Source organism: Rhamphochromis longiceps, linkage group LG4 (assembly GCF_057381845.1).
Source record: "Rhamphochromis longiceps isolate RC_006_pf linkage group LG4, R_longiceps_female_GT1.1, whole genome shotgun sequence".
Taxonomy (NCBI): domain Eukaryota; kingdom Metazoa; phylum Chordata; class Actinopteri; order Cichliformes; family Cichlidae; genus Rhamphochromis; species Rhamphochromis longiceps.
In genome coordinates this window covers 21,834,309-21,860,741 of record NC_140560.1, presented here as the reverse complement: position 1 = coordinate 21,860,741, position 26,433 = coordinate 21,834,309, and the positions used below count along the sequence as shown (strand labels likewise).

The window sequence follows — 26,433 nt, the reverse complement described above, 5'->3', positions numbered from 1 at the left end:
TGAACGGATGAGAGGATGGGGGGGGGGGGGGGGGGTTAAAGGGTAGATAATCTGTCTGTGACACGCTCAGCCCTGGAGCAGACAGATATAGTAAATCCACTTGGCACTGCACCGACTAATTGAGAATTTTATGCTTTTTATTATCATTCACCTTCGTTCTTTAACATCCTCAGAGAAAACAGAGTTTGGCATTTTTGAAAATGCGCTCTTTTGATTTCTGTACGAGTGAAACATCTTGCCAGTTGTGTTTAAAGGTAACAGAAGGAGCTGGCTTATTAACATATTGTATTTGGTGTGTATAGAAAATCAAAAATGGCAAGAGAGTGTCAGCGGTTGTAGGGTGTGAAGTGCGAGGCTAAAAACAGCAGACGCTCTATGTTTCGCTCCAAAGTGCAAAAAAAATGTGTTTTTACACTTTTTACTTCTACAGTTTCTGTGCAAACTACAGAAGTGACACATAACGTGATCTCTGTAGATCCTGGGTGAATTTTGTGACTTTTCAGATTTCCCTCCCATTTTCAGTCTTTGCGCCAAGTTAGCTGATTGCTATTAGTATTCTTAGCATCCTGATAGGAGAGTGGTATCAATCTTTTCATCTAAGTCTTGACAGTCTCTTAATAGCTCTGTCCCGCAGTGTCTAACTTTTCCTTTAAGGAAAAGCTTTCAAAGTTAAGAATTGCAGAGCCCGTGATTGCAGTTTCCGCCGTCTGCTGAAACAAAGGTCTCTGTGGATTCGTACATGACCCAGGCAAATATAGAATAATGATATGTTTTGACACACAAACAGCCATTGTAAATCCACTGCAAAAGAGGCCAGCTTGGCATCGAGGAATTCACAGCTTTTGGAAATGACCGTCCGCTGGCTGTAGTGCCACATTCAGTCAGAGTGAGGTCAGGATCCGGGCTTTGCTTTCATCAGACGTTTTATTTGCTTTTCCCTCATGCTAATTGCCCTAGCTGGAGTTATACTGGCAGGTTTGGACGCAGAAATATAAACAGTGAGATTAAAGAAACAAACAGGCAGCAGCAGTGTTGAAGAAACAAATGTGATATACAAGTCGTGAGCTGCATCTGTGTATATAGGATTGAGGTCGGATAATACAGTATATCAATCTGTGGGTGTGTTTGCCTGTATGCTCCTCTCTATCTCTGTGTGCTCACGTTTTTATGTATGCATGTGTGCAGTCCAGACTATATTTCCCACCGCTGTGCCTGCAGGTGCGTGCTGGCGCCGCATCCCTGTGTGCACCACAGATAGAGATTTCCATAGCCGGAAGCCTGCCGATGGCGCGTACATGTGTCAGCCATTACAGCAAATTACAAATCCTGCACAGCAAAAAGCTGAATGTTCCACTCTCGTTGTGTAATTTCCAGTGTGAGGAAGAAGCTGTCGCCCATTTGCAAAACCCAGCAGAACTCTTAAAACAGGGGTGTCAAACATTAGGTCCTGAGGCCAGAGTGGCCTGCCAAAGACTCCAATCCTGCCCAATGGATGGCTTTGGAAATGTGAAGAAGGGCATACATTTGAGATTTTTAACTTTATTTTCACAAGTTTGTCAGCTTTTCGCATTGATAAAGACTTCCTCCATGTTCATTCATACTACACCAAAGTAAATAATTAAAAGATTAACCGTTAAATGAAAGAAAGTTCCAGTTTTTTCACTATGTACTATAGAAATGTATGATATTTACAGTGGGTTCACCATAAATCGCCCCCTTCCAAAACAAAAGACAAAAAGTTTGTGCAATAAGCTAAGTGAACTGTTTCTGTAATTTCCCATGTTTCTTTTTACATTTTAGGCCCAAAGCAGCATTTCTTTATCATGAAGAAAATTGAGGTGTTTTGTTAAAATTGCGCTTTTTTATGTTAAAATATCCCAGGGATTAAATGTGTGATTAAATTTTACAGTATCAAAAAGAAGAGTTTGACTGGTCACTTAAGATCAAAGTGGGCTGCATGTGGCCCACAATATAAAATGAGTTTGGAGTCCCCGCCTTAAAACCATCATGACAGATGTTTGAAACCAGGAGATCCTCATCAAGCAGTGCAGAGGCAAGGCTGTATTTTCCTTTAAATGGAGCCTGAACCGTGTGTGTGTGTGTGTGTGTGTGTGGAATGAATATCAGCAAGACATTTCGTAGTAGTTAACTGCAAAGTAGTATATACGAACAAAAGAGCGTCCCCCTCTGATTCTGATGAATGTTCTTGTCAGGTTCTCATGTTTACTTGTCATGTTCTCATGTTGTTGCTAAGGATTGTCTTATTGCACTGGAGTCACACTGGGTTAAATATTTACACTTGGGTTTTAAGGGGTATTTATTATTTTCTTCATTATTTTATTTACGGGTTGTACGGAAGCCCCAAATGCAATTTCATTGTTCTCTGACAATGACAATAAATAAATAAATACAAAAATACAAAAAAAAAAATACAATACAATGTTCGCTTTTCGCCTAGATTTCTTGTCAAAAAGAAAGTTTTATGCTCGTAATGTGCACGTTGTGCCTGAATCTCTCTTTGAAGCAACAACAGATGCCATGCACACTATTTCCTACATGCAATATGCTCAGTGGTGGATCCCTCAGGCAGTGAGGATGAATTCAAAGGCCCACAACAAAGCAGCTGCGAGGCCCCACCTTCCTAACTTTTATCTGCAAATGTAAGCAACCTCAGTGAGAATGACTGATGGACAGCGTGAAGGAGGAGATGGAGGACTGAACAAAATCACTCTGATCTCTCCAGCCGCGCACTTTTTTCTGCCCCCACAGCTTCCTCTTCTCCTCCTACCCACCATCCCTCGTGTCCCGCCACCTTCACGCAGGTGTATCAAACTTTTCTTCTTTGTTTTGCCTCCAGCGGGACCTTCGGAGTCCCAGACTTGCTCTGCAACTTTATAGAGACATCACTAAATGGATCAATGTAGTAAAGATCTGAGAGGAGAGATGTTCGGAGATTATGCAAGACTTTGAACGGCCTTGGAAGCATTAGACAGTGCTAGGCTCACATCATTCCTCAAGTTCAACATGGGAATAATTTATAGCTGAGGGAGAGTTCGCTGGCGTTCATTCTGACTTCACTGGAGTTAAATCTGGGCAATACCCCAAAACCAGGAGCTTCAATTACGTAGCAGTTATGCACGTATAAGCCTATGGATATGTTTTGCATAAACAAAAATGCACAAAAGCCTTCCCCGACTGGAAACCAGCTGCACATAACAATTTTCTATACGTCTTTCATCTTGACAATTTAATCTAAAATGCCTTTCGAGGAAGCATGTCCCTACAGGAGCCTCGTGTTTTCTTCTTCTTCTTTTTTTTAACTCTTATTTACTTTCTGTGCTTTATTGTAGCACCAGAATCAGGGGAGCAGGAATCTAAAGAGAACGGAGGGAATTAAACTGAATGACAATCATGTCATCACATAAGCCGCAGACCGTTTGGGAAATGCCTTCTTTTCTAATCCGCAGCTCTGTGGTGAAAAATGGGATCTGGTGGTTGGCTCTTAAGTGATATTGGGTGTGTGAGGAAGGGCGGAGGAGCAGGGAGACGGGGATGTGAAGGGTGCCTATATGTGTTTTTGCCTGTGTGACAGGAGCTGTGCATGTGTGAGAGAGAGAAAGTTTAAAAAGAGATGTTAAAAAAGAGACGGAGTATAGAGTTTCATGCCTTCGAGCTCAGTTTGGGGGATTCAGTAAGTCATGTGGCTCCAAATCTGACAGAGCTGCAAAGGTGAAGCAGTGCACTGGCATGCACGAAGACTTTTATAACTTCACGCTTTTATACTACATATAACCACGCGCCTGTGGAGCCCTATTGTTCCCTGTCTGCACGCTCATGTACAGCTTGCGGTACCCGGTCTCAGACTGTTAGTGAAATGCTTGTGGGCTGCTCTGTGTGGCTTCCTTTCACTGAAAGGCCCAGTCCTCCTAAATGTTGATTGCCATGACGTCAGCTCTAAACCTCAGCCCTGCCTTTTATGTGTCACTGTCACCATCTATTTCCGCCCACTGCGTGAAAAACAACTTTCTTTCCATCAGTGCAGTTCACTGACACAGACACTTGGGTTGAACACTGTGCTACTGTTACCGGGCCAGAACCGCCACCCAAATGGAGGCGCTCGTCCATTTTCACAATCGCTCGGCTGGTCCAAAACAATTAAAAGGGTGGGGAAAAAGATGCGAATTGATCAACTGAAGCGAATGCCCCATGTGTAACAAGTCTGTAAATGTGTGTCTGTAAATAAAAACACAAACAGTCATCAGGCGGGTGTTAACTGACTGTAATTACTGCTGTAAAAACCAAAGCAGTTTGTCTTCCCCCTTTTTCTGGAGTTTCCCATGTTTTCCAAATTCCAATCTGTCACCGCGGCTGTGAGAAAACGAGAACTGTCAGCCTCAAAATGAAAAGGGAGGGGGGAGAAAAAAGAAGTCTTCTGTCCATTGCCTCACAGTTGAGTCAGGTCTCACCTGTCCTGTGCGATCCTGCAGGCCAGAGGGAGAGCGAGCACGTGTGCCAAACTGTTTTTATGCTGCAGAAACAGGAGATAGGCTTCCACCCCCGTGGGCCCTGTCTGCGTTTCACTGGAATGTGAAATTGTGTGTGACTCAAACAAGCAAACCATCAGCTAAGGTGCTGATGGTTGTTCTGGCCAAGGGCGACAAGAGTGTACCAAAGACGTGACATATCAGACCTTGTGGGAGATAGATGAGGTGTGAAAAATTGGATTTTTCACTTTAAAGATTGACTTGTTTGGCTCATCTGAATCCAGCATTTGACAGTGTTAATATTGCTTTAACATACACGTGTCTGCATTATCTTTTCAGTTATCTTGTGCTAATGCATGCATTCAACTCGCATATTTTAAAGCAAAAGGATAAAAAAAATGGAGGGGATACAGCTTGGGTGTGTCCAAAGTCACCAAAATCTATGTTGCAGCCCCAAATTTTCACTTTCTTGTACAAACGAAGTGAATTTTCAGTTTTATACTTTGGCTATCTGAGTGGGGTTTTTTTTAAAGGTTATATTAAAAAAGTTATGTCTTTAATCTTAGTTGTAAATTCAACTTTTGCACATCAACACATTTATCATTTTGCAGTGGAGTCATGAAAAAATCTGCATATCTGCTCTCTTTAGTCAAACCGACACCGCCACACCCTCACTTTGTTCTAAAGCTGATAATCACATCGGGTTGTCTGTTAGCCTCATTCCTGTGGGAATGTATTCTGAGACTCTGACCTCTTCTTTTTAAACCCCCTCTACACCAACACACATAAAGTCACGCACACGCAGACCTTCTCCTTCTTCTTCTTCTGCCTTCAGCTCTCATCTGGACTCACTTTAGGTTTTGAGGGCTGTGATTTTTGGGGACACAACAGAGCTTGCTGGTCCAAAAGAAGTTTTTTTACTTCTGTGAACTCCCCCAAAATAAATTTTTAAAAGAATTTGGATTCTGTTCTCTTGACCGAGCAATCATTCGCTTCCTCCAATCATTGTTAAAGATACACAAGGGGGAAAAAAACGCAGACTGCTCTCTGTCGTCAGTGTCGTTAATATTGGCATAACACGGTGTTCTCTGCAAAAATCCAGGGCACTGACAAGCCAATAGGGAGAGGCTGAAGGACTAAGAGGAGCAATTACTGCAGAATAGCTCACAGGAGTTGATGGGGATGTGTGCTCTTCTGGCACAGAAGTAAATGGAAGTAAATGAAGGTTTGCGGGTGTGGGTGCTGAAGGTGAAGACATATTAATCTAAGAGTAATTAAGGAACCAGGTGTGTGTGTGTGTGTGTGTGTGTGTGTGTGTGTGTGTGTGTGTGTGTGTGTGTGTGTGTGTGTGTGTGTGTGTGTTTCACAATATGTGCTGAAGGGTTTATGATGGAGGTATGGAATTCCCCCCCATACATGGGGACAGATATGATCATACAAATAAACACACACATCCACACACACACATATAAATACAATACACACAGATATAATCTCACAGATATAATACACAATACAATCATTATTCTTCTTTTGGGTAGAGTGTCACAGAGTTCACATGTGCTTTAAAGAAACAGTATTTTGAGGAATGTCCTTTGTTTCCTGATGGTGAGTTAAATAAGAAGATCCATATAATTCTCCTGTTTGTACACTTAAGATGAAGCTAACTTGGAAGACGGCTCTTTTTCTCCAAACTTAAGCTCCAAAGCTCACGCATTACATCCCGCAGTGCGATGTAAAAACAATAATTTGCTATTTTCCTGTGGTTTACGTGCTGAGTTACTTCTTTGTCAGACGTTGCTCCTCCCTGGCAGTAAGTACCTATCTGGTGCATGAACCCTTAGGAAAACTGTACTTTTGCATTCTGGTTTTCATATAGATTTGAAAAACATGATTTGCTTGATTTTCTCTGTGCTAATCAGAAACATCCTCATGTTTGCTTTATGGCTTTATGTTAAGCTAAACTTACAGGCCGTAAACTGCCCCTTAATGATTTACACCAATCAGGCATAACATTATGACCACCTGCCTAAGATTGTGTCGGTCCCCTTTTTGCTGCTAAAACATCCCTGTTCCATGGAGGCATGGACTCCACCAGACCCCTGAAGGTGTGCTGTGGTATCTGGGACCAAGATGTTAGCAACAGATCCTTTAAGTCCTTTAAGTCGCGAGGTGGGGCCAACATGCATCCCACAGATGTCCGATTGGATTGAGATCTGGCAAATTTACAGGCCAAGTCAACACCTCAAACTCAATGTTGTGCTCCTCAAACCATTCCTGGACCATTTTCGTTTTGTGGCAGCGTGCAATATCATGCTGAAAGAGTCCACAGCCATCAGAGAGTACTGTTTCAATGAAAGGGGGAACATGGTTTGCTTAGGTAGGTGGTATGTGTCAAAATCTGATTATGTGGATGGCAGGAACCAAGGTTTTCCAGCAGAATATTACCCAAAGCCTCATACTGCTTCCACTGGCTACCCTTCTCCCCATAGTGCATTCAGGTGCAAGGTGTTCCCCAGGTTAAGTGACGCACCTGAATGCCATCCAAATGATGTAAAAGACAATTTGAGTCATCAGACCAGGCCACCTTCTTTCATTGCTCCATTGTCTAGTTCTGGATTTCTTGAACCACTTTTGTGAGTTTGACATTCTGGCCTTTGTCAATTTGCTCAAATCCTTACACTTGGCAATTTTTCCTGCTTCTAACACGTCAACTTTGAAGACAAAATGTTCATTTGCTCCCTGATATATCCCACTCACTAACGGGTGCCACGATGAAGAGATAATCAGCGTTATTCCCGTCACCTGTCAGTGGTCAGACGGTTATGCCTGATCTGTGTATCATCACTGTACCCATCTAACATAGCACACTTTTAAAAAACTGTCAAACTGTTGATGTAGCTATCACTGCACACAAGCTCACAAAAATACCTCTTTTGCCTCTCACTGTCTCTACTTGTTGATCTTTGGTGAAAAAGTCATCTGAAAAATGTCAAATACTATACAAGTGACTGAGGCCGAGAATGATGTATGCTGTAGATTATAGGTTTCTGATTGAGTCGAGTGGAATGAAGAGCTTAGGCACCTCTGAACATTTTCTGCACAGAAGTTAGCAATTAGCATGACCAAAGGAGCAATTTTGACTATTACGACCACCCATCTGGGGTCTGTGGGGAGTAAAGGGTTTACAATTTCTATGCAACCCCATATGTACAGTACACAGTGTATATACAATGCAAATACAGACAGCCGGTAAGAGAAAAATGCAGGCTCAAACAAGGAAGGGGTGTGCATCGACATGCTTGCAGTCTTCTTTAAGTCGCACAGTATGATCTGGATGGCACATGAAGCATGCTTAGATTGTTAATGAAGATGATAGAGGATGAGCAGCTACAAATTGCAGGGAGTTCGGGTTAACTGACTGGGTGGGTGTAGTCTGGGTAAGGGGGTGGGATGTGAATAAAAAAAATGACTCTGTGGCACGATACCCAGAGAAAGGCTGAAGTAATTGCTTTCTTCTCTGCAGCACAATTTAAATGTCTAAAAAGATGTTTGTAGTGTGCAGTCATTTACTTAGACGTCAAAGACTTGTGACATTTCTCGGCATGCGCTGACAAAAACACTGCATTTTCCCAGTCTGTCACTGTTCTGAATATCTGCGAGCTTTTCAACTGAAATCCTAAACCTTGCTCGTATTTCCATAGCCTGAAGATAGCGCTTTGATAAAGGTTTCCCTGACTCCATTTGACCATTTTGGTGATCTGTGAGGCTGAACTCATATAGAAAAATAACAGGAAAAGTAAAAAGATTTGCATGACATGAGGGCAGAACCTTCCCAAAGTTCCTTCCTGGATTACAGTGCCCACCTTTGAGGCCTTTCAAACCCCGTATAGTCTCTGATCAAGGCCGGATAAAAGTTGTCATGTGGGCACACAATCAGCCAGTCTTGTTCTCCTCTTAAACCTCCGCTTTTATCCCTCAGTCGGTCCAGCATCCCCGAAAATAACGACCCCCACCCACCACCACCCTAGCCTGATCTGTGCAAACAATACCTGTGCCACACACCTCAAGTATTCCTTTGAAGCTTTTAGGACCAACCTGCGCTGCTCTCTCAGGGTGCTATCTCTCTAAAGCAGATCAGATAGCAGCTGAGTGATGTTTGCAAACATGTATATGTTCAAAAACCCTCGCCGTGTTTTTGAAGTCGGCGGCTTTCGCAGACAGGAATGTGATAGAGATGACAATAAAGTGGCAGAAGCCACTGAGATTTCACGTGTTGTTTATTTTGTTTTCATTGAGAGCCCTCATGCTGTAAGCTGTGCAGTGCGCTGCTTTGGCTCTTCTGTCTGCTTTTGTCTCCTGCATTTTGAAACCTTTGACATTTTGCTGGAAAGAACAGAAATGTGAGGTGGCCTATTGTTTCCTCCTTAAAGTAACTGTAGTTTTATAACTCTTCTTCCTGCTTTTACTATGTTTATAAGTCATCAAGATATTCTTTTTTGTATACCCACAGCACATAACATGAGTTCCAGTAAACCACACATCATTGAGGTGCGGTTTACCTTGCAAAGAGGATTTTCATTTCGGTTTAAGCCCTGTCTCCTTCGAACACATGCTGACCTGATAACTATGCCCAACCTGGATCGCCTCGAGTTTCCATCTTTCTTTGATCCAGAGCGGAAATCATCCACCAGTGTCTCGTATAAAAGCTTTGTTTATTCTTTCATTCGTTATGCAGGGAGATGGAGTTTTGGCCAACATATGTATGCCTAAAACATGTGGAGGGCAGGCCCTCAACATATGTATGGATGGAGACATATAGTGGGTTAGCTCACATACTGCAAATATTACCCCCTGATGAAAGGATATCTCTTTATTTAAGTTGCAGTCACGCATTCAGGCACTTTATTCCTCCAGCAAAATGATCACAGCTTGCGGTGTGTGCAGACGCGCAGCCACTGGGTGACAGATGTTTTAGTGAGCTTTGCTACCTTGATGAACTTGAATCTAATGCCATGGCGTGTGGAAGCAAAATAAGCTCTTTTTTCCCCTTTTTTTCTTTTTTTGTCTGGCTTGGCTCAAAACAGAAGCAGGTGTAGTGCCCGTAAACATCCACATCTAAGCAACAGCCTCATATAGGGTACAATTAAAGCAAGATGTCCTGTGAATGAGTCACTGGCGCACACACACATATGGTTAGCCCAACCTCGAGGCTTGGCCTTTGGAACTGAGGAAGACTTTGGAGCAGTGGTGGTTTAATGTAATTAAGGATCCCATTTGTTTACGAGCAGGATGAGACACGGAGGTCAGTGGAAATAAAGTCTGTCTTGTGATTCTATCGGAGAATTGCCACTTCCTCCTTCCTGTTTGCTCAGATGCCAGCCAGAAAGGCTGTTCTCACAGATAGCAAATGCTAATTGTACTCCTGTTTTTGTTTTGTTTTTTTGTTGGAGGTGGGGTTGGAGCAATTTTCTTTTCCTCTCCATCTCTCGTTGTCACATCTGGTTTATCTCTGCATTTTTGTCTCATCCCAGAGGGCAGTTTAGTCTGTGCACTCGTATGTTGACATTACAGAGAATGAGCAACATCTAATCAGTCACATGGAAGGTATTAGTTAATTAATGAGAGTTTGAGGTAAACACTGGAGCCAACATTAGGGTTAGAGCTGACAGTTTGAGGGATTGGGCCCGGTGTAGTCTGCCTGATGATTTAAAGTCTGTGGAAAAACTGAGCAGTACTTTAGACAAAGCTCTGACAGCAAGAAACACCCGACAAAATCACATCATATCTGCACATTTGTAGCTGCTGTTTTGATCGTGCTTTCCTAAAATGTTAGTTTATGGTTTTTTGGGTTTTAAAAAAAACTAGTTTAAACAAGTTTTTGATGCCAGCAGCTGGCTTGCAGAGAACATTTACTGCTGTGTGGTACATATCACATTTTCTTTTAACAAGGCCACGAGAAACTACAATGACCAGCTGCTGCTGTTTTTTGTTTCATAGTTTGCCAAATGTATTTTCTGTAGGTGACAGGTCTCAACTGCAGGCAAGCCACATTAGCAACCAGACTGCTTTACTATGCTGTTAATATATCTAGGATGTAATTCCTGCTAAAATAATCAAGGCCTGCTATGAAAAACACATCATTTATCAAGAGATGGCAGCATCTCTTGCTCCAAATCCAGATGCACTAACGTACCACAACACCATGAGAGATACTAACTTTTAAACTATGCGCTGGTAAGCATCAAAATCCAGGATTTACAAAAAGACTGCTTTGTGGTTTTGAACCATTAAAAAATCTAAAACCTAAAATTAGCTTTTGCTTAGAGAAGGCAATTAGAAGCGTGCTAGACTTTTACCTTGGACTGTGGATGCAGTGACAACTTTATTTACCGACTGTGGTTTAAGTGTTCCCATTCAGGGATTTCTTTTATGGAATTGTATACATTTTTAATGTAGCGCTGCTTGAAGGATTGGAGATCACGACCCTACATTCAGCCTTGCGTCTTCCACACAGAAAAATACGCTGAGAAATTAGCGTCTCCCAGTCTTTCCAAGTGAAAGACTGATGCTCTTTTTCTATCCAGTAACATTTCTGTATATGTTACTTACAGGTTGTATGGGAGATGTTTGACCAGGTGAGATGTTCCACTAGTGTTTTGTTTTCGTTTTTTTGGGAAATGCAGCTGCAGAAAACATCAGCACCGCTAAAACGAGCAAAGAAGTCTATGCTTTAAATACTTTAACATCACAATCTATGAATGTTTGCACTTCCGTTCTTAATCCTCTGTCTGACAGCGAAGCTTTCATCTCCCTCTTAGATCTACCAGCCTTTGAAAATCAGCAGCTTCACACCTGCTCATCCTAGACACTTAAACAGCATGAGAGCTGTTGAATATACACCCACATGCTCACTTTGTTTAAAATTCCACCACTCCACCAGCCAAGAACTGCTGCTTACTGAGATATTTAGAAAACTTTACCAAGTGGAGAAAAAAAAACCCACACACGACCCCCTAACGTCTGTACCAGAGTATTACTGCTCAGCGCCCCATAACTGCAGGATCTAGATTGGGAAACAAGCTGCCGGCTTGAAAGGCAGACAGCACGGTGCGGTGGAGACATGATGTACAGATATATGCAGCACTCTCAATCAGTGGATCTTAGAAAAAACTCACCTAAATTCCATTAGAAAAAGAAAATCAGGCCTTATTTGTGCAGAAGCGTCTTACTTTTACTACAATTACTTAAAGTGAATGAACAACATCTGTGAAAAGTTGCTGATAAGTTCAGCATTGCTTTGTTGTTGCTGGCTACAGAGAATGAGGATAATTTGAGTACAGAGAGCTGATAGAGACTTTCTTCTCTATTTACTCCAGTCATTCAGTTCACACTAATCAAGGTCAAGGTCACTGGACACTTTGTTAGGTACATCAGTTCAACCTCTTGTTAAAACAAATATCTCACCACCCAATCAGTTTAGGCATGTAGACGTGGTGAAGAGGATCTGTTCAAGTTCAAACTGAGCTTCTGAATGAGGAAGAAAGGTCGTTTAAGAGATTTTCAATGTGGTATGGTCGTTGGTGCCAGACAGGCCTGAGTATTTCAGAAACTGTTGATGGGATTTTCCCACACACATAGAAAAAATGTCAAGCGAGCAGCAGGTCTCTGGGTGAAAATGCCTTGTTAATGTCAGACAGTACAGGAGAATGGTCAGACTGCATGAAGCTGATAACAGTTGCAACAGTGAGTCAGATAAGTGCCCATTACAACCAAGGTATGCAGAAAAGCATCTCTGAATATGCAACATCTTAAACTTTGGCTCAGATGGGCTACAGCAGCAGAAGGCAGCAGAAGACTTCTTACTCCTCTCAGGTAAGAACAGGAAACTGAGGCTTTCAACAAAACTCCACAATAGAAGACGGGAAAAACGTCGCCTGGTCTGATCAGTCTCAACATTTAGTCAGAATTTAATGTAAACAACATGAAAGCATTGATCCATCCCTTCTTGTGTCACCGCTTCAAGCTTGTGATGGGGTGTAATAGGATGGGGTATATTTTCTTGGCACACTTTGGGACCTTTAGCACCAAATGAGAACCTTTTAAACACCAGTTACCCAACTATCGTTGCTGACTATGTCCATCCCTTTATGACCACAGTGGAACAACCTTCTAATCGTTGCTTCTAGCAGGATAACAAACAATGCCACAAAGCTCAAATCATCCCAAACAGTTTTTTTTGGATAGGACACTTTACGCAGATGACCTCCGCAGTCAGCTGATCTCAGTCCAATAGACCATCATTGGGATCTGGTGGAACAGGATTCTCATAAATGATGTGCAGCTGAGAAATCTGCTAAGAACAGGAAAGAAAGGCTACAGTTCCCACAGACTCATCAAAACTGGATAATAGAAGACTGGGAAAAAAAATACCATGAAAGCACAGATCCATTCTTCCATGCACCAACAGTTCAGGCCGTGACATGACAGTGAGTTCATTGTTCTCATTGGCCTCTACAGTCAGCTGATCTCAGTCCAATAGAGCATCTTTGGGATCTGGTGGAACGGGATTCTCATCATGGATGTGCAGCCAACAAACCTGGAGCAACCGTGTGATCCTATCATGTCAAAATGGACTAAAATCTCTGAGGAATATTTCCAGCACTTTATTAAGAGTTCTGAAGGAAAAAGAAGATCCTACACAGTATTAGCACTGTTTACCTAAGAAAGTAGCCAATAAATGTATATTGAACTGATGTACAATGTGATACTTTCATACAACCGTAAGGTAAATTAACAACTAAAATGACTTTAAATCAGTATCAATGCTCTAAGCCAAATTGGTGCAGTGTTTGAGGTACTTGGCAGGTACTATAGCACATGTAGGGCTCACTCCTTGAGCGCAGTGTGAATGAAGATAGTTCCTTATGATTCTAACTGTATGAGTCCAGTCATGAAACTCTGAGAGCTTTAGAGGTTGGGACCAATCAAACCAAAAGGGTTTTTTGTTTGTTTTTTTATACAGTAACATCATAGAGTGACTAATAATGCAGAAAAACAAAGCTTATTTAGGCTATATAGCACCATCAGCTGGTGGAATCACAAATTAGACATTGGCACACAGTCATTAACACATTTTCCCAGACATGGGTTAATTTAAACTGAGACTGTGGCTGATAAACATCTGACACTCTTTGCCCAGGGGACAAGTTAAAAAAAAAGTGCAAAGTTCAAACAATGTGGCTGAATTTGAGCTATTTCCTGTAGCTGTAGCTATTTTTTGTGTTGTATGCTCACAGTTGAACGATTTGTTTAGACCAGTCCTTTCTTCCTAGTGTCCACTTTCTCATCAGTGCCCAGGAGATCCATTAAACTTTATCCTGAGTACTTCATTTGCTGTGAACACATCAGCAGGAGGGAAAATTCTTGTCTTTCACTGCTCACTTTTCTGTCCATCAGCCTTTTCTGTTTAGAGAAAAGAAGAAACAACAGCTGGTTGCAGGTGGACAGTGGGGGTGTAATGTATGAAACCAGCTGTGCAATGTAGGAAACCCTTGATAGTCACCTTTAGGGATAAACATAAGTGAGCTGCTGAAGATTCAGAAGCGTGACAGCCCTTCTCTTGGTCCATCATACAAGAACTCGTGACCCAGTCCATTGCCACACTTCCCACAACAGACCTAAGTATTTTAATCCAGATTGTGCAAGTCAAACCTTATACCTGATTGGTAACAGTGTTAAATCACATCTAGTCCAGCTTATTATTTGAAGCTTCCTAACAAATGTTGTTTACTACCTTTATCGGTCCCCAAGCTTCAGGGTGTTTTGAGACACTGTCTTCACGGATAGTCTGTGAAAACGCCGGCCACGGAGAAGAGTGCTCGAACTTCGACATGCTTGAAAATAACTCGTGGCCACATTCGGAGCACACATATATACCTGAGAATGAGGAAAGAGGCACAGTCTTCTATATTTTTACAGCAGTGTCTTGTTACACAGTCACATGCAGCCTCACACTTTCTTTCACTCACCAGGCTGGAAGTGATTTTTATATTCTTCACCACCAGAAAAAGAGCAGTGAGACATTTCATCCATTTCAGTCAAAAGTCATCAGAGCCAAAGCAGTTTATCTCTACAGTTGCCCAGCTTAGGCCTGAAAAACCTTCGTGCACAGATCAAGTGTCAGCAGCTCCGTGACTCTTGTGTAATGCCCGATCCTTCTCTCATTGCTTCCACCTGGTGGCAATTTTCTGAAAAACTAAAATGCATACCTACTTACCTTCATTCACAAATACTGGAACAAAAAATTCATCAACCAAATGAATATAAAAATATAATCATTAACAAATAGTCTATTTATAATTTAAAATATATTTTTTTATTGCTGTGTATTCAGGTTATTGTGACCTATTACATAAAGCCTCTCTAGAGAGAGAGGTATATTGCACAGGAATCATTTCATTCAATGAAAAAAGGTTTGCGTGGCCCCTAATTTTCAACACCAAGCGCCTTAAACAAGAGTTTAGGACTTTTTTTTTTTTTTTTTAAATGAGCAATCTTTGGAAAAGATTCATGGGACGACTGTGATAAGTACTGCACTGTCAATCGAAATAAAAACCAAGGAGACATGGAGACATTGAGGTTGTGATCAATAAGTTGCAAAGTCTGTGATGATTGCATAGCAGATGTGTTGAGAGCTGTCCTCTGTTCTTGCTGTCTAGTGAGACCATCGTCCATCAGAGCTCTGGTGCTCCCACGCTGGGCTTTGTCCCAGAGTACTTCATTGACTGTTCACACCTTTAGCAATGCAAAGAGACATCCATCCAGCAGCACTTACTCCTGAAATCTCACCTTACAGTCCATCAACTTTATCTGTGGACAAGGGACAAAGAAAAGGAGATGGAATATGTAAATCTTGATGAGCACAGTTAACTGTGAAACTCCTCTGAAGAAATGTTTAAACTCTGGTTTGATTTTAACTAATACCTTTGAGGACTGTGTCACAACAGTAACACATCCTTAGGCTCCTCTACACTACACACATGAACGAGGACATAACATTCTGGTTTTAAAGCAAATTTAAAGATGAAAAAATAACATGGGAGCTGGTTAACAACACTAGAACTTTGAGCTCACTGCAAATCGCGATTCCTAGGCTCATATCACAAATTATAACTTGACAGGTACACTAGTCTCAACCTCGTGTGGAGAAATAGCCTGGCTGTTTATACCTTTAGGGATGAACTTCAGTGAGCTGCTGAATATTCAGAAGCGAGAGACTCCTTTGGACGGCCCATCATTCACAAATTCATGACCAAGTCCATTCCCACACTTCCCACACTGCACCTTGAACAAGACAAAAGTGACAGATAGAAGAGAAAAAAGTGATAGAAATTAATTAACCAGCATTTAGAGCAGCCAAGAAAGTCCATCACAGGAGTCCTCTGACTTACAGCCAGCTAGTGCTTGAGAGTAGGTTCAAGATTCCTTATTCGTCACATGCATAGTTATGCAAGTATAACACACAGTGAAATGTAACATGACACGCCTCTCGACTTGTGCAAAAAGAGGGGGGTGGGGGGGAGGAAGAACATTATACATAATATATACATTAGGTGAATGTGCATTAGTAGCATGTATAAAGCAAGCAGGTGAATGAAGTGATATAAATCCTATTCAAACTGGTTCAAACTGATCATACACATGTGAAACTGCGCATGGGCAGTTGAAGAAGAACCTAGTCAATTAAAAACTTAAAACTATTTTAATTATGGTACCTTGTATGCCCCAGGCCTCTCCTCATGTTTGGACACACTGTTTTCATGGATGGTCTCTGTGAAAGCTGGCCAGGGTGAAGAGTGTTCGTACTTGGAGCGGCTGGAGAACAACTGGTTATCACACTTGGTGCACACATAAATCCCTGAGGAATAATAGGCAGGAGACTGTTATGTAACATGAAGCGATAGTGTCTCTACTGCAGTTTTAAAATAATATGTACATTTATATAATATATACAGTTATTATATATACACACAAACACACACACACACACACACACATATATATATATATATATATATATATAAAGATTTTTTTTTACATCGTTTGAAACACTAATTCTTTAAAGATATCGTTACCTTTTTAGCTGTGGTTAAGGGTATGTAAAAAAAAATTAATGACATCCTTGTATGTGAAGCTTAATCTAGTTTGGTAATCTGGTTGTTATGTAACTTGAACATGGTTACACAACAGGTTGAACGTTTTTCGCTATTTACATCACAATCACCTGCGACCATGGATATAAAAACAGTACTTCCTAATAGGTTTTATAGGACAATGAGTACGAGTTAGAACGAGCTAACCAGCAGTTTGAAAAGTTATTTGTGCTGTATTGGATAGTTCACCTGTCTCCAAAACCGATTAAGTTATATAGAAACATTAAATAAAATACAATAAGTTTAAACAAAAAAAAGTCATAGCGGTACCTGACTTAAAATGGTCTCTGAAGACCTCTCCACCGAAGAAAGAGCAAAAAGACATCGCTTTTTCTTTCCGTATGTTCAACGTGAACCTACACTGAAGTCCACAGAAAGAACCGGTTGCAAACAAAACAACTTCCGGTCCAAGTTTTTGACCTTCAAACTAAAAGCATCCTGCTACTTTTTTCTTTTGTTTCTTTTTTCTTTTTTTGTGGGTAATGATCAATGACTGTATGGTACATTTCACCGTCATCCAGTGATTCCTTTTGTGAACCTGCAAATATGAAAATACAGCAAAACTTTTTTAATTATTTCTATATATGAACCCTCAATGTTCCGCATATTGAAAGGCTTCATCAATGTGAAACCTAGAGTATTTAGAGCACGAATTAAGTTCAGCTTTTATATTAGATTTTTTTCTGGATTGTTTTAGCCTCGATGTAATTTGTATTTTGCTGTTGTAACTCCCAAAAATGTGACTTCTACTTGCACATTCCGTGTACGCTCCAATTTTGAAAGGCCCAAACCGGAGGTAACATAGTGGCTTCTTAACTTAGCTGTTGGGCTGATGCTCTGAGTACGTTGGAGTTTGTCTTTTTTTAAACAAACAAAAAAAACCCCAACTTTCTTTCTCTTTTTTTTTGGTAACCGTTGCTGTTTTTGTTTCTTATCGCCCACCTGAGGCACGGACGCCACGATGTTTCAGCTCAGGTTGTTTGTTCACCAGCGCCTGTACGCTGCAGCTGAAGAGATCCTCGGGCAGATGGAGAACACCATCACGTTAGTTTTGCACGAGGCAGACGTTCGAGCTAAAGAGGAGGCGGAAAGTCTGCGACACCAGCTGAAATCAGGTTTAGGACGATTCTTTACATTTTTTTTGTCATGTTTTTTGTAGTCGTAGCTTTATAAACAGCTTTGTGGCTATGAATGATGTTCACGCATGCGCAAATAATTCACGCGCGGAATACCAGAAAGCTTTGCTCCTGCATAATGAGAGATAGTTCAATACAAAGCTAACAAATAGTAAGGTAGCACTTAATCATCACAGAATAAGATAAAGGTAGTTACTCCAATGATATCAATTTGTTCAGCTGTGAAGTACAAACCATCGTAAATGCATTTCATCTGCTTTGGTGAATGAAAGTGACAAAAGTTGCACTGGTGAGGGAACGACAAGAAAACCCGCAAGTATAGTTTCATGCTGCCAGAAGTGACAAGGACTCTAGCAAGAAACATAACTGGAGAAGGGTGGTCGGAAAGTATAAGGAGATGGCAATGATCTGCAGCCACCACCTGCAAAACCAACACCTTTTTGTCTTATTGTTCTCTCTCCAGTGTACCTGCCATCACTTTCGTTTGTAACAAAAGAGCTGAATTTAATTTGCAATGGTTCCTGCTTCCTAACTGGGCAGATTGATATCCCTTAGGTCTGATTTTGTGGTATATTCTGATAATCAAGTGTTCCCTAGCTCCAGGTGCTCCAGGTAATAACTGACATTCACAAGTATGCTCAGTTACATAGTTATATAAATTATATATATGTTAGATAAAGCATTTCTTGGCAAAAATGCAATTTGAATGTTGAAAATTTGAAGATTTTGCCTCAAATATTAAAAAAAGATTTTTTTTAAAGATACTCCATAGGACGTCTTCACCTAACAGTATTTAAAAATGTGGACGTGCACACGTTTACTCTCACGAGTGAGTTGTGCATCGTTATTACCTAACACTATTTAAAAATATATGCACACACACATTGATACACACCTGCCTCTGTGTTTCTCTTCCAACCAAGCAGTCTGAGTCTATGACTGTCTTTTATACAGTCATTGATCTGAAGGTGCTGAATTTGTATCCACCAATCAGGAGCAGCTTGTGTCTCTTTCCTTATTTTTCCTACTGAAACTCAGAAGAAATCACTGCTGAGATACCCAGAAACAAACGGTTGCCACACGAAAACCTTAGGTCCCACTGACAAACTTTTGACACTACGAGCACAAGGAGATTTTACTAAAGCAGGATATGTGTTTTTAAAAGACACAAAACGCTAAACATTTGATACCAGAACAGTTTCTGTAAGCACAAAGTATGCAGAAGAAGTTAAGTGCCAAAAAATGTGCAGGAGGGTAACAATAATGTGAATGTATTCACATTAAGCAAATGCTTAAACAGGAGATAGTTAGTTCGTGATATTATTCATTACACTTACCTAAATTTACTGATATCGTATTAAAGACATTGGCCTGGATAGCAATAGCAATTTATAGCCAGCAGCCTGTCTTATTTATGTTTTGTTTTTGTTTTTTTTTTAATACCATTTTCAAGCAAATATATTATTTTTTCTTTTATTTTGATTAGAATGAAGATTTAAGGTCGGGTGAACTCCATTGGATTTTTGGTTTTTGAGGGGGCCGCGTTACTCTTGACTTTAAGGCTTGACTGCTTTAATCCAATCCAATCCAATTTTATTTATAAAGCACTTTAAAATACAAAGCACAGGACCAAAGTGCTGTACAGAAAATAAGTTAAAAACAATAGAATAACAGAAAATAGCAAAAATAAATAAATAAACACATAATACATGAAAAATTAAAACAGCCCTATATTAAAAAACAAGATAAAACAGCATAGAATCCACTAAAAACAACTAAAATAAAACCAAAATCTCACATGTTGGTCTCTCTTAACTCTATTTAGAGGTGTGAAGAGCACTTTTCCAGAAACTCTCAGGACAGCATTTTCTAGCACTTACATTTATTTCCATTTAAAAGCAAAGAGGAAACCCTACAGGTGATTGGGTAACATTTGTGGATATTTTCCTTTGTAGCTGAAGAACTTCCAATGACCAACAGTGCCGTCCAACATGGAGATGAATGTGACTCCCCGCTGCTGCAGGAGTGCGAGGGACCCACAAACACAGAAGAGTTTGACTTGACACCGAGCCCTGAGAATCCAGGAACCCCTGAGCCCACTGCAGATCTAAGCAGTAACAGTGGGAACTACTGCCTGGTGGAGAGGCCTGAGGTGAAGATGGAGCAGGAGGAGCATAGGAATGAGAGTTTTTTCTCTCCTCCAGGAACTGTGAAAAGTGAGGAAGAACAGTCGGACACGCAAATACATGAAATGCAGATGCTTTCTTCAAACTTGTCTGCAGCAGTTAGTGAGGAGACGGAGAGAGGAGAACAGGCCATAACTGTGAAACAGAGAGCAAAGATGATGCAAGGTGACGGCATCAGTGACGGCAAGAAAGCCCAAGCAGCTTTGTCTTATAAGAACTGCTCGGTTAAAAGGAAAAAAGGTCGCAAGTTTTGCCATTTGTGCGGGAAGCGTTTTCACTACACCGCCTCTTTAATGAAGCACATCAAAACGCACGAGAAGTGTACCAGTTGCATTATTTGTGGGATGAAATACGGGTGTCCAAAAGAACTTGTTTTCCATTTGAAAAAGAAACACAGAGATGCATATTTTTGTGATGTTTGCGGTAAAACTTTTTTCAAAGTCCGCAGCCTCCAGACTCACGAAAGAAAACACACACTGACGAAAGAGTTTGTGTGTCAGGAATGTGGCAAAACGTACCGGTATAAACACTGTTTGATTACGCACATGAAGAGCCATTCTGGGGAGTAACCATACCCTTGCGATATTTGTGGTATGCGCTTTAGTCAAAATTCATACATGACATGACACAAGACCACCCATATGGGCGAGAAGCCTTAGCCTTGCTATATGTGTTGTTTGCACCTAATCTCAAGTTGCATTTGCAAACATGTATCAAAGCAGAGTGATCCCTTTTTTTCCCGTCTAGTTGAAATTGGATAGCTTTTAATATCATCCGCTTAACACGACTGTGCCTGATGTGGTGTCAAATAACTGTAATTCATAATGTTTGGTTTGCTTTAAAGACCATTGCATCATTTCTACAGCTATATGCTGCTGTTGGTTAACACGATTTTGCTGTTTTCCCTAGTGGGCTTTGATGCAAGATTAGTTCAACTTTGACTGCATGAGTACGAGTGTAGAACAACACATCTGCAGCTCTTGTTGCCCTCTGTGATGCTCTGGTGTTGTGAGTTTAATTTCCACAGTTGACACTAAGGTTTAACATTACGGTGATCCACTTGTCTCTGGCTGCAGCCATGACGTGCATACATTTAGATGGTAAATGGTGTTAAATGTAATATTGGTATGTGTATTGTCTCAGATCTGTGGATAATGTAGATAATGTATGTGGATTTTTTTCAATATGTTATTACTTCATAAAACTCTGCATTTTGATGGATTAGAGTCTGGGAGTCCTTTGAATGAAGGGAAAGAAGCTTTTGATTATTTATTTTTAAACGATGTCTTTATGATGCCACAAAATTAGGAAGTTCAGTAGATTTCATAGGAGCTTATTTGTTTCTTTGTGTCAATTTTCAACAGTTTTCCTGTTATTTTGAATTCCAGTAAAACTTCTGAGAAAATGCCTAAATCAGGATAAAGAAACTTCATTTGTTTTTTGTATTTATCAACTACAATACTTCTTTGACTGAAAGTCATGATCTAATCGCAATATTTGATGATCTCATAATGAAAAGACCTTTGTAAATATATACATTTTTTAAGTGTTATGAAAAAGACAACAATCAGAGACTCGGAATGTCAACACACATGCAGTAACTTAATTAAACTCCTGCCATCATGGCTTTAAAAAAAGCATTAAAAGTCATTTAGGTTGTTGCAGTTTCTTTTTTGGTGTGTTGGGAACTAGATCACCACCCTTCAAATGAGATTGTGCATGGGGTGTATCCTAATCATAAATAACTTTTCTTTACATTTTTATCTACTTTAGCAAATTTAATTTTGTGCTATTTTGCAACTGGCAGCATGCTGACATGCTGAAGTGAGATTGTGATGTTCTTGCATTTAAATGCTTGAATGTTTTCTTTGCAGGATGAGAGATCAAAATAAAGAGGAGCAGTTATGTGAGGCTGTGGATAGCATCAAGGAGAGCGCTCTCAGTGGTGCTTAATGGAGTAGTTTTGGGGGAATTGCTGTTTAAAACTGGCCCCTGGGCTCAGAAGATTACACATGAAAGAGAGGGTCATTTTGATAATAGTTCTTTCAAAGCGGTTCTTGACTGCAACAATGAGACTTAGCAAGATCAAAAAAGTACGAACACTTTATAAGAGTAGAGGAGCTACTAAAAGCACACGACAGCCTAAACCCATTCACAGTGTTAACTGAGTGTTGTTTTTTGCCCTGACTCATGCTTCTTATTAAGTGCACCTGCTTAAAACCCTGTTTGCCTTTAGAGCTGCTCAAAGTCTCTTAAATCACCTTTCTGATGCTCATTTAGAAACTCATGTTGCAGTTTGAACTGGATTAAACACCCTGATTATTAATTTTCAGTTGGAAGAATGAAACACCTGCACTCTGTCTGCAATTACTTGGTCATCTCCAGTGAAGGTGAAAGATCAGAAGGGTTATGACGAAACAAACCTGACCTCTCAACTGGAGCCACTTCTGACAGTGCACGGACTATGCTGTCTTTGCACCTTTGTTAAATGTAGCATTTAGATTACTTCTGAATCACTGAATGTTGTTTTTATGTTACACCGTGAGCCCCAAAAAGCCACGTGGGTCTGTTCTCCTATGACAGGGGTAGGGAACTCCAGGCCTCGAGACCGAGTGTCCTACAGGTTTTAGAAGTGTCCTTGATCCAACACAGCTGGTTTCAATGGCTTAATTACCTCCTCAACATGTCTTGAAGTTCTCCAAAGGCCTGGTATTGAACTAATCATTTGATTCAGGTGTGCTGACCCAGGGTGAGATCTAAAACCTACAGGACATCTGCTCTCGAGCCTGGAGTTCCCTACCCCTGTCCTATGAGATCACAGGAGGGGCCGTAGGGGTTTGGCGCTTAGTGGATTGGGTGGCAGTCAGAGGCAGAGGTCTTGGCCCCCCAATCTCTGGCCTCCAAAATTGGCTTGTGGTGCATGGGATGTCACCTCACTGGTGCGGAAGGAGCCCAAGCCTGGTGTGTGAGGTTGGGAGTTAGCAAATATATATATAGTCTGGCTCATCTCAATGCATAGCTCAGGCTCTGGAACCAGTGTTCAGGAGAGGGGTTAGACTCTGTTCCACTCTGGAATTCACTGGCTGTATATTAGGATTTACCCCAGTGGATTAGAGAATTGCTTACCTGTGCCTTCAAGTCGGGAAACAGGTCCTGACTATCGATGGTGCCTATACACCAAATGACAGTTCAGTTGTTGTTGTCTGTGTTTTTGCATCTTATCTCCCACCTGAGACAAGGACGGCATGACGTTTCAGCCGTGGTCATTTGTTCACCAGCAGCTGTACGCAGCAAAGGAGATCCTCGAACAGCAGGAGAAAACAATCACAGAAGTACTGCATGAAGCAGAAGTTAATCAACTCTAATGATGAGGGGGAAAGTCTGCGACACCAGAAATCTGGTTCAGTTCTTTAAATTGTTTTTCTAGGCGTATCGAGTGGAAGCTTTATAACTAACTATGGATGGTGCTACACACATGCACACACAGTCGCCGTACATAGTACCAGAAAGCTACACCGCTGCTATAACGAAACAAATAAAAACATACAAGTAAAATACTCACAAAGCATTTTTGCGATGTTGGTGGTAAGACTTCTTACCGGATGCATGGACTCCAGATTCATAAAAAAACACGCACACACACATTAGTGTGCCAAGAAAGTGGCAAAACACTTCACCGCAGAGATAATCTCACTGTGTGTGTGAGGACCCAATCTGGGGAGAAACGTACCACTGTGGAGAGTGTGGCAGACTTTTTTTCTGCAAAGCAGTCGCCTGAAAATACAAATGAGGTACCATTCAGGAAAACAAATGGACCCTTGTGATGTTTGCAGACCACACATGTGGAAGAAAAGCCTTACACCTGCAATTTTTGTAACTACAGTACTCTCTTTGCCTCTAGCTGTAATTTTAATTTGAACTAAGCAAATATGTTAAATAGCTGCAGAATAATCAGTATGGTTTTCTGTGTGAATGAACTAGATTTAACTAGAGGAGTGGTAATACAATAGTATTACAAACTATTCCACCATATGAACCTGAAATCTGTGGAAGAGCTGAGCTGTGCAATGGTAGAAAAAAAACAACGAAATTTGAATTTGTGTGTAAATTTGTGCATTTTTGTCTTTTTCTTCTCCAGACTGAGGCTGCTGATACTTAATAAAGTCTGACACACAAACACAGTCATGTTAACAGCTGCATTTTGATAGACATTTCAATATCAGGTGTATGGATCTGATACAGAGGAGTTTTAAAAAATGAACTACATGAAAACTGCTGTGAGTGCACACTGCTGAGAAAAGACCCACAGAGATTCTCACAGAGAGTCGGTTCAGCAAAGTTTGCTGCAAACCTTACTACACCCCGTTTTATGTTCATTTAAACATTCCCTTGCCAAATATATATGTGCTGTGAAGTACATCGCTACAAATACATATGCAGTAAGGCCAGCCAGCATGCTGCATCCATGCTTTTCAGACCCAGAGCTGATGCTGCACCTCGTTACTAAATCCAACAGTGGCTTTTTGATGATAAAAGAGGCTTTTTCTGAGCCGTGGACACACTGTATTTAGATTTCCCTTCAGACCCTGCAGGGGAGGTCTGCATACAAGATGCATGCAGACAACCATTTAGCTCTGCACCACCACAAATCATCATGTACTTTGTTTTTCTTCTTCTGTCAGACGTTCAAAATACAATATTGAAATATCAGTCAGATATCTGTCCAGTACTCTGAGCTGTCAGACTTTGACATGAAAAGCATCAGAATTCATAAGATAATAAGTAAAGGTGAGAGTGCATGCAGCTATCCCTTAAGGGGGGAAGTAAGAAGATAGAGCTGATGAAGATTCGGTTTAGTTTTATTTATATAACCCCAAATCACAACAACAATCGCCTCAAGGTGCTTTATACTTAAAAGACCCTATGGCCCTCTGTGAGCAAGTGTTTGGTTACAGTGGGAAGGACAAACACGTTTTTTATGGAAAGAAAACTCCAGCAGAACCAGGCACAGGGAGGGTCAGCCATTTACTGAGACTGGTTGAGGGTCAGATAAGGGAGGACAAAAGTCACAACGTGGAAGAGAGCCAGAAAAATTATAATAACTAATGATTAAATGCAGAATGGTGTGTTAACACCAACTCAGAGAAAGTGACTGAAGAAGAAATGAAAAGTGCATCACTGGAAGCTCCCAGAGGCCTATTGCAGCATAACTGAGGGAAGATTCAAGGTCATCTAATCCAGCCATAACTATAAGCTTTATCAAAATGGAAAGTTTTAATCCTAATTTTTAAAGTAAAGAGAGTGTCTCTCTCCCAAATACGAACTGGGAGTTGCTCCATAAAAGAGGAACCTGAAAGCTGAAGGCTCTGCCTCCCATTTTACTTTATCCTATCGAACCAGATGATGTTATGTTCCTAAAGTGAATTTGACATTTGATCATACTTGCTCAGTTGTAGCTGAATTGTAACAGAGAAGTAAATCACTCAGGGCACAAGAATTTTCTTAGACACAATGTTCATTCAACAACGCTGCTTTAACCTCCTGGGACCTGGCGTCCACATATGTGGACATCAGATTTTGGGTTATCCAGATCAAAATACTAAATTTTGCTCTACAGGGGCCTGATCTCCACTCGTGAGGACATTGTTCTGCCACTGTCCTATCAAAATTTAAAGCAAATGTCCTCATATGTGGATCTCATTTTTCTCAGAAACAAAAATCAGGTAAAAAAAATAAAAATAAAATAAATTAATTCTTTCTTTTGACATTCATCAGGTCCCAATCAGCCCAAATAGAAATGAAAAATGCATGCCATGAAAACGTTTGGGTCGTAGGAGGTTAAGTGAGCAAATAATGAGTTCTGCTGTTTTCCCAACAGGTGGCAGCAGACACTAAATTTAGGACTGATGCACCATGTCGCAACACTGTTGTTTTATAGGCGGTCCGTGCCTCAACACTTCAAGCCTTTAAGACCCCAGTTACTTATAATTAATGATTGTCAGTGGATTACCCGAAAAACTATATTAAGCTAGCACCCACCCTTTGTTTGTTTGCATGTTTCAGCACAGGACCCAAAGGTTTATGCAATAACTGATATCTGAAGCACAAATAATAATAATAGTAATAATAATAATAATAAAAACAATACAACCGTCGAGCACAAATACAGCTGGCAACCTAAAAGCAGTCGCGGGAAATCAGGTTATTGCCTCCCGTTTAATCCTTCTCTTTCTAAATGTATATTCCTTTAAGTCACACAAGCACAAACCCAATGATGCAAATCATTAATATGGAGCTTTAAAAAAACAATGTTAATGATTTAAGTCAATTAAGTAATTAGTAAATTAATTAGAAGGGAGTCATGAAAAGTTTCCTGTTTGCACGCACAGATGAAAGCGGGGCTTCAATGTTA

The 26,433-nt window shown here is 40.7% G+C and overlaps 2 protein-coding genes and 1 pseudogene across 3 annotated transcripts; 1 reads left to right on the top strand and 2 right to left on the bottom strand.

Moving 5' to 3' along the window:
- Positions 1–13,917: 13,917 nt before the first annotated feature.
- On the bottom strand, positions 13,918–14,720 carry LOC146671546 (methionine-R-sulfoxide reductase B1-A-like; annotated as a pseudogene). The gene is made up of 4 exons (XR_014911628.1): positions 14,516–14,720; positions 14,281–14,423; positions 14,050–14,164; positions 13,918–13,949 (listed from the first exon to the last, which is right to left on the bottom strand). The product of XR_014911628.1 is annotated as a methionine-R-sulfoxide reductase B1-A-like (transcript).
- Positions 14,721–14,839: 119 nt separating this feature from the next.
- LOC146671545 (methionine-R-sulfoxide reductase B1-A-like) lies at positions 14,840–17,090 on the bottom strand. Its single transcript, XM_085403798.1, has 4 exons — positions 16,970–17,090; positions 16,262–16,404; positions 15,716–15,830; positions 14,840–15,356 (listed from the first exon to the last, which is right to left on the bottom strand). Exons 1-4 carry the CDS (start codon positions 17,022–17,024, stop codon positions 15,337–15,339), a joined length of 333 nt encoding a protein of 110 aa, XP_085259924.1. The 5' UTR covers positions 17,025–17,090; the 3' UTR covers positions 14,840–15,336.
- A 395-nt stretch (positions 17,091–17,485) lies between these two features.
- LOC146671544 (uncharacterized) lies at positions 17,486–21,247 on the top strand. The gene is made up of 2 exons (XM_085403787.1): positions 17,486–17,814; positions 19,791–21,247. The coding sequence occupies exons 1-2, from the start codon at positions 17,661–17,663 to the stop codon at positions 20,588–20,590; spliced, it is 954 nt and encodes a 317-aa protein (XP_085259913.1). The 5' UTR covers positions 17,486–17,660; the 3' UTR covers positions 20,591–21,247.
- The last annotated feature ends 5,186 nt before the right edge of the window (positions 21,248–26,433 follow it).

Coding starts and splice junctions, on each gene's coding strand:
- LOC146671544 (XM_085403787.1), top strand. CDS start 17,661: ATGTTTCAGCTCAGGTTGTTTGTTCACCAGCGCCTGTACGCTGCAGCT. Junction 17,815..19,790: donor GCGACACCAGCTGAAATCAG/GTTTAGGACGAT, acceptor TTTCCTTTGTAG/CTGAAGAACTTCCAATGACC.